This window comes from Rhyacophila brunnea, unplaced genomic scaffold, assembly GCF_057557595.1.
Source record: "Rhyacophila brunnea isolate RB1 unplaced genomic scaffold, BYU_Rbru_1.0 scaffold_13, whole genome shotgun sequence".
In the NCBI taxonomy this organism is placed as follows: domain Eukaryota; kingdom Metazoa; phylum Arthropoda; class Insecta; order Trichoptera; family Rhyacophilidae; genus Rhyacophila; species Rhyacophila brunnea.
Window position 1 is genome coordinate 17889846 of NW_028232785.1, and position 17054 is coordinate 17906899.

General features: G+C 36.2%; 2 protein-coding genes across 3 annotated transcripts; one reads left to right on the forward strand and one right to left on the reverse strand.

Annotated features, from left to right (window-relative positions):
* Window positions 1-1421: 1421 nt before the first annotated feature.
* On the reverse strand, window positions 1422-9688 carry LOC147076736 (uncharacterized). 2 transcript variants are annotated; one of them, XM_085940455.1, is made up of 5 exons: window positions 9526-9688; window positions 6718-6848; window positions 5005-5172; window positions 3897-3977; window positions 1422-2214 (listed from the first exon to the last, which is right to left on the reverse strand). In XM_085940455.1, the coding sequence occupies exons 1-5, from the start codon at window positions 9590-9592 to the stop codon at window positions 1807-1809; spliced, it is 855 nt and encodes a 284-aa protein (XP_085796581.1). In that variant the 5' UTR covers window positions 9593-9688; the 3' UTR covers window positions 1422-1806. The 2 variants fall into 2 exon arrangements, with proteins under 2 accessions (XP_085796581.1, XP_085796582.1); XM_085940456.1 differs by lacking the exon at window positions 3897-3977 and having other exon boundaries at window positions 1759-2214; window positions 9526-9664.
* Window positions 9689-11013: 1325 nt separating this feature from the next.
* On the forward strand, window positions 11014-14106 carry LOC147076737 (uncharacterized). The gene is made up of 2 exons (XM_085940441.1): window positions 11014-11359; window positions 12334-14106. Exons 1-2 carry the CDS (start codon window positions 11138-11140, stop codon window positions 14005-14007), a joined length of 1896 nt encoding a protein of 631 aa, XP_085796567.1. The 5' UTR covers window positions 11014-11137; the 3' UTR covers window positions 14008-14106.
* Window positions 14107-17054: the final 2948 nt, after the last annotated feature.

Here is a 17054-nt window from a genome sequence, read left to right on the forward strand (position 1 = left end):
ATTGTGTTGGAAACGGCGAGATGTATTTACGTTTAATATTATCTAATGGTTACATTTTTATACAAATTCTTTTCAGTTTAATTTTGGCGGATAGCGAGGTTAATACTGCTTACTGCATTGTTGTTTTTATTTAATAAAACGCAAATTTTTTGTAATACTTATTCCACTTTTATATGATAGATTAGGACCGGTTTCGTCCGCCGGCATTTGTCCAGCGGCCGTCCTTTCGGCGAGCAATATGCCCCGCCCATCTCTATTTCAGCTCTTTGGCAATATCACCAATATCCATTTTATCCGCTTGAGCAACGCCGAAAAATTCAATTCGTACTATTCCATCATTATTATAATAAACGTAGTTACCTTCTTCTTATCGCACCATCCCATAAAGGATGCCGGCCTCCATCAGGCCGATCATTTCTTTATCATTTTTTGCTAACCGGAACAGTTCGGCGGAGCTGCACTATTACCAATCACCTCTAAATACGGCGACGTCCTCTGTTACGTTTACCATTGCCTTTCGAGGTATTGTAGTTTTCTAGTTGTTATACCTACTACCTACGCACTACGCATAAATTCTCTTTCCTTGATTGTGCGTCGTCATCGCATCAGAACTATTACAAATAGTTGATGGTGATAACGTTTAGGCCGAAGAAGTAAACTTATAATATATAAAACAATTTATAAGGCCAGTGGTCACTTATGGCTGTGAGACTTGGTGCTTAACTCAAAACGAGGAAAATAAATTAGCTGTCTTCGAGCGCAAAATACTCCGAAAAATCTTTGGACCCACGTTGGAAAATGGGAACTACAGAATAAAAATGAACCACGAGTTGGAAGAGCTGATTGAACAGCAAACAATCATAAGATACTCTAAGTCCCAAAGACTACGATGGGCGGGACATGTGGAGAGAATGCCTGAAGTTAGAGCGCCAAGGCAACCCCAACGGAAGAGACCCAGAGGCCATCCAATAAGGAGATGGGCTGGCGCTGTAGAAGTGGACTGGCTTCATATAGGAAGACCCGGTAACTGGATAAGTATGGCGAGAGACCGGAGTGAGTGGAGAGCGGTTGTGGAGGAGGCCAAATCCCACCCCGGGTTGTAGCGCCGTGGAAGAAGATGATGGTGACAACCCCCTTCCTTCCCCCCAGCATTACATTATTGTGTATTTGGACAAATCAAGTTAATCCAAGACTTTAAGAAGCAGTTCCAAAAATCCTACATTCATTTTTGTTCCTAGAAGCAGTTTTCTAAAAGGAAAATACGGGTTCTTAGGTAAGGATTAAGGCTATACCTCAGTTGAGGCATGGTCTAAAAAGATCGTGGCTAGGCGATGCGCGGATTGTGCAAATGACTCGTGCCGGACGAAACATAATTTGTCATATAAATCCAACATGCGTCCGTTTAATGAATGTTTATTGTTCTATTAGTAACAATAATAATATATTCATTGACATGTTTTCTTTTTCAAGTAAATGGGTAACGTTTTTAGTCATCTTTACATGATTTAAGAATTAATACCCCTGTCGCCATCACGAAACAAATTGACGTGTTCACAGCTCGACGTTCGCTCTCCGATTGCCAGCGAGTCGAAAATTTCGTCGCACCTATAGTTGAAAATTATGTACCATTTCACTGAAGTACCGTCTTAATCTGTGATCTGTGTAAAATATCACAGGTAGGTAAGTATTAAAAAGTCGATGTTCTTCCGGTTTAGAAGATATATGTAGAAGTGAGTTAAGTGAATTATTAACTAAATTGAACTGTTACAATATATTTTATTATTAAAAAAGCTATAATTATACAAATTAAAGTTTTCTGTTAATTTCTGTCACCATTCTTATGATAGTCTTATTCTGTTCCATAGCCACGGTCATTTGCTCCACAACAAGCTTTAAACATTCCGTGATGACGTTTAGATCTTCTCTGGATACATTAACACTCTCTGATGGGGCGTTTAGACTTCTTTTTGCGATTTCTAAATTCTTTTTGCTACGCGCCATCGCCTCCAAAAGAAGGCTATTTCCGTTTTCCACACTCGTTGGTGTTGAATTCGTTTTAGAACTAGCAGGGATAATGGTTGTCGTAGTTTCCTCGCAAGGTTTAGATTTGCTCGTATTTGAAACAGACACCGGACTTGGGACAGTTATTTCCATCAATAGCTCCTCGTCACTGGCTGGATTTGAAGATGTATCTACGGCGATGTCTTCGGCAATCTATATAAAAAAAAAATATCTTAAGCCAAGTATAACCATTTCATAACCGGTACCAGCGACCTGTAAGGCGTCGGTGGAGTTACATGACTGACCAGTGACATTTCCACTTCGTTTCCATATTCCACATGGAGCGAAAATCCACGAACACGGAAATTTAACAAAAATAAATGATTCTAATTATTTTCATATAATCTTAGATTATAGAAAAATATAGATAGAGCTATTCCATGTGTTTGTCCTTCAAAACATGACGAACTTTTTCACGCATTTGCCTCGCCCCCTTCACGCTTCCTCCGCGACCCTTTCCTGGGTTATTCGAAAATATGTGTGACAGTGTGCGGGTCGTAGTGTTGCCAGATATCGAATATTTATTCCAATGTTATAATTTTACAAGCGATGTTTTTATAAATTATATTATGGCAACACTGGCGTGTTGGCTATGCACTTGGTAAAACATTACTCACTAAAATCGGCGCATGCGGAGGGCTTGCATATAATAATATGTAAAAACAATACTAACATACTAATCTATGTGAATAGATCGCACGTCCGCTATGTCCTACGTCCTGATACATGTTTACATCTATACTCATTGGATGATTTTCGGAACTCATGCCTAACGTGCACCTTTTCATAACCCATTACGGATGAAGTGCTCCCCTCCCTATGGCAGTGTTAAATAGGTATTTTAACTAAAAGTGTAGGTAGGTACATATATTTACAATCCATATATATACCCATGGTGGCTTAAGCGTTGGACTATAAAGCCGTGGGTCCCAGGTTCGAAACCTGGGTCTGGCAAGTACAAATATTGTTTTTCAATTTGTGTCTGTCAGGGTATGGACCTAATAGGTTGAGCAAGTGGCTGACATCCATTTTTCGTAAAAAAAACAAAATCTGTCAACACAAACCTCTACTCTGTGAAGGCCCATATAGAGTTGGGTTTCCGGAATTCTCGACAAATTTTCGAGATTTTCCATCCCGAATATCGAGAATTGAAATTTTTAACATTTAGGGAAATCACGGATTTCGAGAATCTTTTCTCGAGATTCAGGATTTCTTTATTATCAATTAATATTAATTGAAAAAAACGATGTTCTATATGAAAAAAGTGAACAGAAAACACAAAACGCTCAAAGACTGATCGGGGCATTTAACAAATATAAGCCAAATAATGTCGACTCAAATTGAGCGCTATTTTTGCAATATCAGGGAATTTTGTGTTTTAAAAGCGTACGCGATTGTCAGACGCAGCGATTTACAGTCTGTGTTTTTTGAAATTCTATTTTAATAAGTAATGTTTTGAATTATTTTTGTTTCCCTACGTCTATTATGTTTGTCTTCTTACATAAATTTAAAAAAACATATTTTTTGGAATGTGTCTGCTTTTACACTGATTTTAGGATTTTTAGTTTTTTTTTTTACATTTCCCGATATTTCGAGAATTCTTTTCTGGAAATCCCGAATCTCGAGATTGAGATTTTCTCAGGAAATACCCAACTCTAGGCCCATACGATCCCTTTAGGATCGGACTTGGTCGAAAAGAAAAAAGAAAAAATATATAAATATATTTCGGTTATCTTTGAAAGGATCTTCATCTCAATTGTCATTATTAGGTAGGTGCCGTGATTATTTAGATATATTTGTGGATTAGAGCTAGATGAATATTATAATATACATACGAGGTTGGTGAGTGTTTCTTCTGACAGCGTTTCTTTGTCGCAGGTTGTATCACTTACATGACTGGCCGATGGATTCGAAATCTATGAAACAAAAACAGAAGAGAATTTGAACTTTACATAAAAGGAACCTTACGAGTTATTCTGCCATGACATTTAATATTACTCATGTTAGTGCTATCACATGAATTATGGTTAAGAGCATACTTCAGTGAAACGGCAAATAATTTTCAACTATAGGTGCGACGAAATTTCGGACTCGCTGCCAATCGGAGAGCGATAGTCGACCTGTGAACACGACAATTTGTTTTGTGATGGCGTCGGAGGAATTAATTCTTAAATCGTGTAAAGATGACTAAAAAACGTTACCCATTTACTTGAAAAAGAAAACATGTCAATGAATATATTATTATTATTACTTATAGAACAATAAACATAGCATTAATTGGACGCATGTTGACTTTTTATGACAAATTATGTTTTGTTCTGCACGCGTCGATTGCTTCAATAGACAATATTTCGAGTCTATGGTTTCAGATAGGTACATTTAAAAATACACTTGACAACTTCTAAAACTCGTGAGTGACTGGCAAACATATTTGGATACATTTTAAATTAGGTGCACTCGTGTCATTTCTATTCACCAAGAACGACACGTTCTGAAGTAAACTAGACATCGCGAACCCGACAAAAAAATCCTTTTAAAACTTTTATAGTACCTAATTAATACATTTTGTTTCCAACCAGTGAGCTGAAGTCTAGGTAGCTATTTCTATATATACCTAGTGATTCTCCTCGATTTGCCGCCCTTTGGGTAACTGCCGCCCCCAAGCGACGCCCAATCTGCCTACCTCCACGGGACGTCACTGAAACTAACTTTATGCGACTATCAATATGCCAGAAATCCATTTCACATAAATTTCATACCCACGTTGAGGATCCATAACTATACAAGAATGTTTTTTTTAACATTTTTGTGATGAACCGTTTGTCATTGACCAACATATATTTATTTGTTAAAAAAAACATTGTAGACATAAATCTGACTGTAAATCAAAAATGTTGCCAGGTGGCACTGCAGCCTGGTATTTTTTTAGTATTGAATACTCACTACATGCATTAGATCTTCCTCTATATGCGATTTGACCGACGGTGGCTTCGCCAGAATCAAGATTCTTTGTTGCGATTCGCTCATTACACCTTCTGGGAGACCATTTTTGACATTTTCCAACATCTCGAAGTTTTTTTTAATAGTTTTATTCCTTAAGTCGTGCCATGTCTGAAAAGAATACGCCAACACACTTTTTAAAAGAACATAATGTTATTATATTATTATTATTATAAACTGCTCATCTATCTACACACAAGACTGCTTTCGGTCTTTACGGCAGCTAAATAGGGTAGCAAAGTATCGAAATATTTACACTTATTGTAAAAATTACAATAAGTCAGCCGTCTGAACTGTCAAAACTGTATATTTCACTATAAAATTTATTACAGCCAATAGAGGTGCTGTTAAAACATAGCACTTATTGTAACAATTACAACTAATTTATTGTAATTGTTATAATAAGTGCAAATACTTAGATACTTTCCTACTCTAGATAGCGGCCGAAAGCAGTCTTGTGTATAGAATAGATGCGCTGGACTATGTTCTTTAGCGCCACAGGCGAAAAAAAACCACATATGCCTTCAAAAATGGTACCTATTATTTACCTATTATTATATATACATACCTATATGATATTCACAGACATTGACGATGCCGAAAGTTGAATCCCGGAATACTAAACTAAAGTATCCATGCTTTCATTCGGCTCATTACAGCAGCTCACGGTCAATTGGTACGGCCAACTGGCTATTACGTTTCATAGCGAACAAAGCGTGTACCTACAGACTAGAGGTGAGTTGGAAATACTGTCACCAGTTTGTGTACTCAAGTCTCGGCATGAAACTACCCATACGCGTGGCCCAATAAACTTGTTCCAAGAAAATTGTTCGAACGCATACGATGAGATCAACGCGATTCGCTAGTTGGTGTGGTAGACTTTCTATAATATTGACATTAAAAGCGCGCGAGTGAGATAACATAATACACGTATGTCAAGCCGTGATACACTCAACTGTCATTGGCGTTATTTCTCCAGAGTTGTAAAGTTGGTATAGCGAAGGACAGAAATGGTGACAAGTTTGCATGATGCCAAACGCTCTATTCTATATTATAATATCCTAAATACTAATAAGTATTTTGGAACAAGTTTCGATATTAAGTATTTTTTATGGTAGTAAGTATACTTAGTCTTCAAAACCGACCAGTTTTTCCACCTCTACATTACAGTAACGGAAAAGACAAATAAATATAAGACAAAATTTCTTCTACTTTTGAATTTACCCGGATTAATTTCAAGTGGATTTAACATATAATATCTCCAGTGCTGAGCTCTCAGCAAGTAGCTTAACTGAGGACAGAAATGTGACAAGTTCGCGTGACGCCAAATGCTCTATTCTATATAATATCCCTTATATATTCTATATATTCTATATAATTCGATACTAAGTATTTTTTTATACTGGTATTAAGTATACTTAGTTTTCAAAACCGATCAGTTTTCCCACAGACGATGCGCAAGATGCCGTCCGCCGGTCCGCATCGTGTCGCCGCACGACAAGCAGTTCTATCTTCACTAGACCAGAGCCTTAAGCCGTAATTGCCTTAACCTCAACCTCTCGAGTCTTTCTTTACCTAATGGCCAAAGCACACTGCGCATCGCGCTCTTGCAGTTTGCTCCGACACTAACAATAAAAACCTACATGCATTACCCACCTTTCTCCATTGCTTGGGAGTTTTCTTGGGTCCCATCATGTTTAGCTTTGTACTTAACTTAACCCACAGCTTTAATAAAACTCCAAATGACGTTCTCTTACTCTTGTCAAAATTCATGATAATCGGATTGTCTGAAATGAAAGTATATTATACATTATAATAATAATAAACATATTAATGTGCTAGGCTCTAGCGGATGTGGGGATATTGTAATTACAGAGGAACCTCGAATTTACGTGCCACATTTTAGTATTGTTTCAGCAGTCCATTTTATATTAGTACCTATCTACCTAAAACCTTTAATTCACGATTTAATATTTCTATATTACGTCCGAAATATATATGTCGAACTCGGTTATTACGATTACGGATATAGCGAGATTTTGGATGTCATGAGAAAACATTTATTGACATGTTAATTTATGATTTTTTCTATACATTTATTCACTTTTATAACGAGCTACTTATCGGGATACCGAGCTAAAATATCGTCAAAAATTTTCTAAAAAACTGTTAATGTGCCGATCGTTTAGAAACATTTCGACACTAACCAATAAAATCCGACCGGACAGGACATCGCCGGGATCTGATTGCGTTTATGACACTAGTTAAGTCTCTAAGTACCTACCTAATTGGTGTTTTCACCGAAAATATTGAAAAAGTATCCACGCATATGGTTGAAATAAGTAAAAAAATCCAAGGTCTGTGAAGTCAGTAGACACCTACCAGCGTTTATTAAAGTAAAAACTTATTTTGTAGTTTATGAATGTCAAGCTTGTTTCGGGGATTTTTACGATGGTTACAGATTTTTTATATTCTACATAATATGCTTACTTTTGACAATGCATAATAACACCCAAGAGTCTTTTAATGGGTTGAGTGATTTGAGGGGAAATTTAAGAACAACGAGAGTGAAAACAATGAAACAAGATCAATAAATTTTATAAGAAAAGTGGATTGACAGAAAAATTTTATATGTGTGTAACGGGTGTGTAAATAAATTCTAATTGTGTATGTTTGTTTGAATTGCGATTTTTTGTGTTGTGTGACCGCTCATTTAAAAATACCAATTCTTTGATATAACGAGCAAATTCAGTCGATCCCATCTTCCTCGTATTAAGGGCGGACGTGCTCAGCGTGGGTCAAAACGGAACTTTTTTTCTATTTTCAAAGCATGATCCTGGACATACCTTAAACGTTGTAGATAAGGGAGTTAAATGATGTTAACGCGCGTGTTTGAACATTTTCCGTTTAAAGAAAAAAAGATTTTTTTTCGGTTAGGTTAGGTTTTACTCCCTACTTCAATTATAGTTTGTCAATTTATGTCTACGGCCGTATGAAGTAGCTTAACCAATGGGAAATGCCAAAAGAAATGGCGTATTTCAAAAAAACAGTACCTTATTCTTAGGTCAATAATTATTATAAAGCAATCATTATTCGTAGGATGTTTATCACACTTGAATGGTCAAAGACATAGCTTATAACCAGTATCTTTAGAATTATCTTCAAATGTGTTAATCTTGTCCATTTTTTGAATAATAAAATGCCTAATTCTTGTCAAATTTGGGATCACAGAGATTATCAATATATTTTTTTATCGTAAATATTTTACTAAAATTATCTCGTCATAAATTATACTAATGGTTTTATAAATGCGTTTAAAAATTAATAAAAGTAAAAAATCTTAACACCACTGCACAGTTATGTACTGAAATATGACTATATTCTAAAACATTAGAGCGAGAGGTTTAAAAGAATACTATTTTATGTAATAAAAATACTTTATGCAGTCATCAAATGTTTAAAATAAATATAAAGGATAATAAGGCTTCAAAATTATATAAATAGATTATCTACAACGTTTAAGGTATGTCCAGGATCATGCTTTGAAAATAGAACAAAAGCTCCATTTTGACCTACGCTGAGCATGTCCCCCCTTAACCAAGTTCGACTGTATATATTATAAAGTTCAATTAAAATTGAAATTATTTAAACATATTAAATACACGGGAATCATTGATTTGTTTAAGTTTACGAATGTACCCATAAAATTGTAATACTTTTTTACGTTACTATATTAAGTCACATCTAAGCTCGCCCGTCTGCCACACAGCCAAAAATTAAACATGAACGTCGCTCCGATATTGCATATGAAGACAGCGCACATAGGCACCTAGCGACAGTCGCGCGCAACCTCTCGAAACGTGATATATTGGGATGCGGCGACCGGCGAGCCAATATAGGAATGACAAATTCGTAGGTGTGCGTATGGGTTCTGGCGGCTTCCACTCGCAGCCCGAGACGCATGCGATTTGTTACTAACAGCACTACATGTTTTTTACAAGCTAAAAAGTCGCATTCCACCAATGTGCGGAGCTCCATTTGGCAAAGTGTATTTTGTGAATCACGATTTCATCGATGTATTCGACACGTTGCAGACAAACGAGGTTTGATGTGCGACCGACTTAATGTACTTAAAAAAGGTTTTGCCGGATATCACGACGTATTATGGTCAATTATTTTTCAGTCTAACATATTGTGAAATCACATCAAAGAGAGTACCTACATATTATTTCTCAATGCTCTGACTATTGCATCCATAATTATTGCGTACCTAGCTCCAACTAGTATGTCATATTTCCGTCAAAACTATCGAACTTTACGCTTATGTAGGTAGTGTGTACCTATATAGCACAGTTAGAATAGTTATATAGTATAGGTATTCAAAAAATGTCAAAAATCGATTTCTAAAATGATTTTATTTCGGGTACCTACCTACCTACATAATATACAAAAAGATGGCCATACCTTCTATGAATGTTATCAGCTTTTCTTTTTGTTCCTCGGTAATATAGTGTGTTCTGACTCTCAGCATTTTATAATTTAATAATATTCTGTTTATTCAAACGTCAACGTGCTGATAAAATAATACAGTAAAATTAATCATAGACAAATATGATACATTGTCAGTGTTGCCAGCCGATAAAAATATGGAAGTAAATAATATAATGCTCCTGATCCATTGCCATATAAATCAGAATTTATGAGATCGTCCACCAGTCTAGGGACAGCAGGTTATATGAAAGTATGGTGAAAAGGTATAGTGAGGCAGGCTGGTAATCAATTTGCGGCAAAATTTCCACGTTAACATTATATTATATGGGTACGTTATAATGACTAAAGTAAATCTTCCGTGATTCCTTGCATTTTTTTTATCACGTCGCTATTTCGTCGGATAATGTTGGCCTGCTGCATTCAATTGTATGAGAAAGCCGATTCATTACCGCTCTTTTTATTTAATACCTCTATGGTCCACCTTTACATCTTATTATTCAAAGTAAGAATGTTTATTTTACGTATGTATTCAGTTTGGCTTTCACAGTTTACCGTAAGCTGTTGTAACGGATATTGACGCACAGTCACCGGACTTGCTGCTATTAGGCGGATGAGCACCAAAGGCGGCGTTTGGGCCCAAGCTCTACGTGTCTACCGCAGTACAATTGTTGTGCGGGGAATATATGGGTAACACAACTAAACGTTGTAATAGGCGCCTACCTTTAATCCTTAAATGCAAGATGGTAACCCTTTAATGTAAAATAATGGGAACTGAAATAGGTAGATAGGTACCTAACGGGTGTGGATAAGTGGACAACCGATCTCCAGTGTAGAAGAATACGGGACAAACTTAAACACGTGTTAAGAATAGGTTCGTCAATCTAAGCTTGTCCTTCGTTCTGACAAGTTTAGTGTTCTCGGTTTATGCATCGACGCTCATTTAAAATTGGTGTATTGAAGATTGCAACACACACTATAGTCAATCTATAATGAATGGTTTATTTTCATAGGACACTCACACATTCAAAACACAGCGTCAAAATGTAGTATAGATATTGGAAATCGAAAATCTATTTACTGTGTTTCTAATGGATTAAAAATAAAGTTAATATTATTTTAAATTAGCAGTGGCATCTGTGAATAAATAATATACCTAACTATTTTATAAGCACACTGTTTACTGCATATAACTGCAAGTTTTAAAGTAGAATTTCATTCACACAAAATAATATTAAGAATAATACAGTGTGTTGCTAAAACGTAACACAGTGCAATTAAGGGTTACATCCATTAATTGGTAGGTACTTCTTCGTCTCCGGTTAGGTTATTAGTAGGTTAGGTGACTTACAATATAGAAATACCAATATAGAAAAACTTTCAACCGTGGCTATCGGCCAGTCAATGGATCACCCGCAAACTTCCAATATTATTGTCTATCATCTTTGTACGTCTGTACGTGGTCTATGGTACCTTGCATTCGTATACCTACGTACGTCAAAAACAGCAGCTATAATGTCAAAAATCAAATATTTTTCACGATATTAATCTGCAAATCAGAGAAGAAACAAACGAAGTTTTGGTCATCATGGAGACCCCGATTGGAAATTATGAACCCCAGGTCCGCGTTCCTTACCATAACGTCACTGGACCTTCCAATCTTGGCAATAACGCGCCAAACTCTCAAGAAACAGATGATTTTTGTATTAAAAATGAAATAAAGACCGAGAATATCGACCCTCTTGAAATACAAACAGATGAAAGGAAGGAGTATGAATTTGTTATCAGTGAAATTGGGCTTAAAACGGAGGTAACCTAACTTTTACATATTTTTCTATTTGAATATAAACACTCACTCAAACTACCTGCTAACAATAGTGGCATTGTTTATAAAATCAAATGACAGCTTACAATGCAATCAAATATTAACACACACCGAAGCAAATATATTACAATTTCTTCGTTTAGATGTTATAACCTTCGATTTGGTAATTTTGTTAAAAAATATTTTTACTGTTCTCTGTGCATTTACCTGACTGACCGCATAATTCACTAAAGCCCTCATCATAGACTATGCCCCTCATTAATATAATATGATGTACCTACCTCAACGTGCCAACCCTAATGGTGTTCGGCCACCATCGGGGCGAGTATTCCTTTATCATCTGCTTCCCGAAAAGTTTGGTGGAGCTGCACTCGTGCCAATCACCACAAAATGCGGCGGCGACGTCCTCTGCTACGTTTACTATTGATCTTTGGAGGTACTGTAGTTTTCTAGTTTGAATACTACGCAGAAATTATCATTCCTTGAATGCTCGTTTACATCGCATCGGAACCATGATAATTAACTAATAGTGACACCCCCCCCCCCCCCCAATCCATTGCATGTTACTTAGACAAATCAAGTTAATCCAAATTTTAGACTTTATATCAAATTTATTTTACATATAATGAACATAACAAATTATAAATTCAAAGCGTTCACGACATGGCATAAAATAAGTGTTAATATTTTTTAAGAATAAAAATACATAGAAGTGTCAGTTAATAATACAATAAATAATAAAATAAGAAAATAAATAACAATAGACCCTATCTTAAAAACTTGTAAAACAACGTCCACCTAAATTCACCTCACGTAAGTGGCATAAATCAAATATCATGGTTATTGCCCTAGGTACAAAAGATCCTATTTTCATTTTGGTTCCTATGAAGTAGTTTTTTGTAGCCCTCACCTAATTTAAAGATTATATTATATTTTGTGTTTTATGTTTTTGTTTATAGATTTCTACTATAGAAGAGAATGATTATCCAGAAATTGAACCAGAAGTTTCCACAAATTACAGTTTGAAAGTGAATCGGAAATTTCAATTTTCGGTGAACGCACACCAAGGGCAACCCATGTTGACAATAGAGAACGTCATGTCGCCAGTTGGCGTCAATCAATTTCCGTGCGATGGACAGATAATGCTAATCGACGAACACGACTTGGAGAAACCGGGACATATTAATTCTGAATTGCCTGTTATTAAATTATCGAAGGTTCCTTTGTATGAGCGTAATTTTGTTTGTAGAGTGTGCTCCATGATATTTGCTCAATCAGAAACGTTAAAACAACACACCCGATCGATTCACAACAATCCACCAATGCCTGTACACGACATCAATTCGCAGAATTCAACCTGTGAAGAAGAGTATACTATGTTGGACATGTCTTGTGAAATCGATAGTGATTTATGTACAGAAAGCTTCCCGGTTGAGGGATATATTTCTAAAAATAATATGGCGTGTGAAATTAAATCTCGAACCCATTTATTAAACATTCCTCGGATTAAAAAGGTTAGAATAATTAAAGAAAAAAATCTAATTAAAATTACAAGAAATAGACGAACTACACGTAAATATTTTTGCGCCAAATGCCATAAGAATTTCTTAAATGAAGACCAGTTAATAAGACACAATCATTCGGGTCCGAAAAATTCGTCAGGTGAAAAATCGCAAGATGTCCAGAACATGTACAAATGTAGGATGTGTCCGGAGAAGTTTGTAGATTTGAGCAAATTGAGAGTCCATCATTTAAACCACAAGCAAAAAGGACGTAACTTCGAATGTGATGTGTGCGGACTTAAATTCAGAAAGATGTGCGATCTAAAGGCTCACCAAAAAATTCATTCTGGTGAAAAGCCTTTTGTTTGTGCCGTATGCGGTGTGAAATTCCTGAGATCTAGCGAATTGTCGTCGCATAGAAGGATGCACGCGGGTCAGAACGTTTACAAGTGTGAAATATGTCCGGAGACTTTCAAAGAATTGAGCGAATTGAGACTGCATAAATTTGTCCACAATCCGAAAGTTACAGAATTCTCTTGTGACGTGTGCGGAATGAAATTCAAAAAGGCACCCCGTCTAAAGATCCACCAAAGAGTCCACACTGGTGAAAAGCCTTATGTTTGTGACGTGTGTGGTGTGAGGTTCACAAGATATTACACTTTAAAGCATCATAAAAAATCACACTACACTCCGAACACGTACGAATGTGAAGTATGTCCGAAGTCTTTCAAATTCGAGCGCGAATTGATACTACACCATTTAAAGCGTCATGACACAACAGTTAAAAAAATCATTTGTGGCGTCTGCGGTGAGAAGTTCTCGAGTAATGATAATTTAGTGCATCATAGTGCACAATTTCATGACGGTCAAAATTTATACAAATGCGAAGTGTGTTCAGAGACATTCAAGGAGTTACACGAATTTAGACTACATCACTTTGTTCATAGTCCGATAGTTAAAAAGTTTATCTGTGATGTATGCGACTGTAAGTTTTTACTAGAGTCAGTTATGGAACGTCACAAAATGTTGTATCACGAAAAGACTTATACTTGCGAAAGCTGCAATGAGACATTTTCCGATCTCGACAAGATAAAAACTCATATCAGTGAGATGCACTACAATAAGCAGTAGACTTTTACAATGACGGAGCATATGGTCACCGCGCGAGGCTTCAAATATTACATACTGTTAACCAGCCTCCCAGGCAATCTTTGTAGTGGACGGAGAATCGACTGCGGTAACTCTTCGCCGGAAGAACGAGGCACTTGAAACATACAAATTAATATTGAAGCAAAACCACGAATAGAATAATATTTAAAGCGGCTGCACAGTATTATATGTTTATTAAATATATATATATATATATATATATTAAAAATTACAGAATTGACAACGACCAAGTCCGGAGCATAGATTGTAGAAGATAATAGTAGGCATTGTTCCTCGAATTGGCTTTTATTCCCCGCGAAACTGTTTCGTGGTACACAGCGCGAAATCTTTACGGTGATAGGCGGCGGCTTGGAGAACTACATCCCCTCTCGTTTTTCAGTACTTTCAATACTTCAAAATCAAAAACCATACACAAGATGCAACACGAGCGCCGCCGCCAGGTCTCACGTTAAAGATTTCGCAGTCTATACTGCATATACATAATTACTACATCTGTTTATTTAACTCAATCTGATACAAAGACTTGTCAATTTATATTGCGACACGTTTTTCATAAATTTTACAAGTTATTTAATTAGTATTATGGTCGGATTACTATTGTTAATTATTAATGATCTAATAGCTAATAAGACATGTTAAATACATTACATACATATTCACTAAACCAATACTGATATATATCTAGGTATTATGCTTTTTAGTAGTATTTTTACTTCATAAATAATGTGTACCTTGTAAAATGTTAAAGTATGAAACTTTTTTACTGAAATATAGATATTTGGATATAAAACAGCGGCGACAATATATGAATACGTGTATTAATTAAGGCGCTAAGTACCAAAAAAATTAAAACTGACATTTTTATAGAAAAATGTTCTATATACCAACGATAATAACTTCAACTTGTCGTCGCTGTAGGATTGGTTTCCTGAATAGACAAAATGTTCAGGAGACGAAAAACAAATTTCATAATCCTATATTTAAATACATGGAGATACCTATTTAAAGTGTTAAAAAAACAGCATATGAATGATGTATTCATTACCATTACAAAGTAATTTAAAGAAAGGGATGGTTCTAGTCCAATTAGATACAAAAAACATTCTGCATTAAGGTCGATTTCGACAAAAACGGATATTCGGGAAACCAATCCTATAGCGACGTTGTGTCTAAGTGCCTCAAGCAAGTCAAAAAAAACAGCAAAATATTTAAACCTGTCGACGTTCTATGTCCGTTGGCGTGTTTTATTTATAATGGTGTAAGTACAACTGCAGTGGTCAACTGCATTCAATATAAAATAACTGACGATGGTGTGTTGACACTTGCGAGTTCTTATAAAAGCTAAAATTATAGAAGCTGCCGTGATTGCTTTACACTGTGAAACCACATTTTTCAAAAGGTCTGCTTCATGAAATTTTACTGCAATGACTCGGTATTTTGTAACTACAGGCAATACTACTTTTTGGTACCTACTTAGAGCCTTAATTAATACACGTACTCATATTATACGAATTTCCACAAATGATTCTATAAATACAATCTTGAGGCTTAGAGTTCGCTAGACTCAGAGTATGGAGTTACAGGTCTCAGTGGCGCACCCAGGATTTAATTTTGGGGGGGGGGGCAAGGAGGAGAATGTTAATTAGTCCCATAGGCTCTTTTCCTTCTTCACAGCCTAATTTCTCGTCTCCTTTTGTCTATTGCACTCGGTGTACCTACACCATGGTCCCCACATCCTGAAACGGGCCCTCAGGCTAGGATATTTGGCGGGCCCCCTACCTACCACTAAGATTAAAGGCAGTGTGAAACACTACATTAACGTTTTTCAAATTGTATTTAGTTCAAATTAAGTGTACTCATACAGTGAATTATTGGCGATTTTTAATACATCTACTTTAATAATGGAGCTGTCGAGTATCGACACATAATAATCAGGAAATATATTGCACAATTATATAATCTAAAATGTTCATGGCTATAAAGTATAATAGCGCCACCATGGCTATGAAGTATAAAAAGTACATTGTGCTGGAGAATTACAAATCATTTTTTGCCGTGTTTTTATTTGTCTAAACCCAAAGGTATAGTTTATCGGCTTTCAATTTCAATGTTTAAAATCATTCTGATGATTTTCATGTTTGGGGGATGCCAGGGCCCCTTGCCCCCCCTGGGTGCGCCACTGACAGAACTAATAATATCGGGAGACGCGATGTAGCGATGCACCGAAGGAACTGATGCGACCTTGTATTTGCCCCAGTGTTGTCATATTTTTGTGACCGAATTATAGTACGTAGTCCAAGAAATTATAGTATTTCGGCCAAGATTATAGTACGCGTTGTCATTATATTGAAAATGTATAGGGTTTTTGCTTATCACAAAAAAATAACTGAGAATTCGAGAAATTCCTAGACCCCTTTTTATTAGGGTACCTCTTTCGACCAACAACGCATACCGACGAATTCAAGATATTTCATTTTATACCAAACTCAAGAGATTTTTTTACGTTTTTCCGGCATTTATTTTGCAGCTTCTCCAAATTTTCTTATGCGAAATTATAGTACATTTTAGGTTTTTTTTTCGTTATTCAACATTATAGTACGCGCTTCAAAATTATAATACACATACTATAATTACACCCACGGTGGCCGCGCGGCTTAAGCGTTGAACTATCACGCTGTAGGTCCCAGGTTCGAATCCTGGGTCTGGGAAGTACACATATTGTTTTTCAATTTTTGTGTGAGTCAGGGTATGGACCTAATAATTTGGGCAAGTGGCTGACATTCATTTCTTCTAAAAAACAAAATCTATTAATACAAACCTCTACTCTGTTGAGACCCGTATGATCCTATTAGGATCGGACATGGGGCCCTATGTTAGAACTTGCGAGTGCCAGCTGCCCGGTCGACATGACGTCATATGACATCATTGTGACGTACTACCGGAGTGATAATAGTGCTCGAGAATATGTGTCGCTACATTTCAAAATCAGCCATGTCCACCTTTAGGTA

Coding starts and splice junctions, on each gene's coding strand:
- LOC147076736 (XM_085940455.1), bottom strand. CDS start 9,592: ATGCTGAGAGTCAGAACACACTATATTACCGAGGAACAAAAAGAAAAG. Junction 6,849..9,525: donor GCTGATAACATTCATAGAAG/GTATGGCCATCT, acceptor CTTTCATTTCAG/ACAATCCGATTATCATGAAT. Junction 3,978..5,004: donor AGGAAGATCTAATGCATGTA/GTGAGTATTCAA, acceptor TTTGTTTCATAG/ATTTCGAATCCATCGGCCAG.
- LOC147076737 (XM_085940441.1), top strand. CDS start 11,138: ATGGAGACCCCGATTGGAAATTATGAACCCCAGGTCCGCGTTCCTTAC. Junction 11,360..12,333: donor AAATTGGGCTTAAAACGGAG/GTAACCTAACTT, acceptor TTTTGTTTATAG/ATTTCTACTATAGAAGAGAA.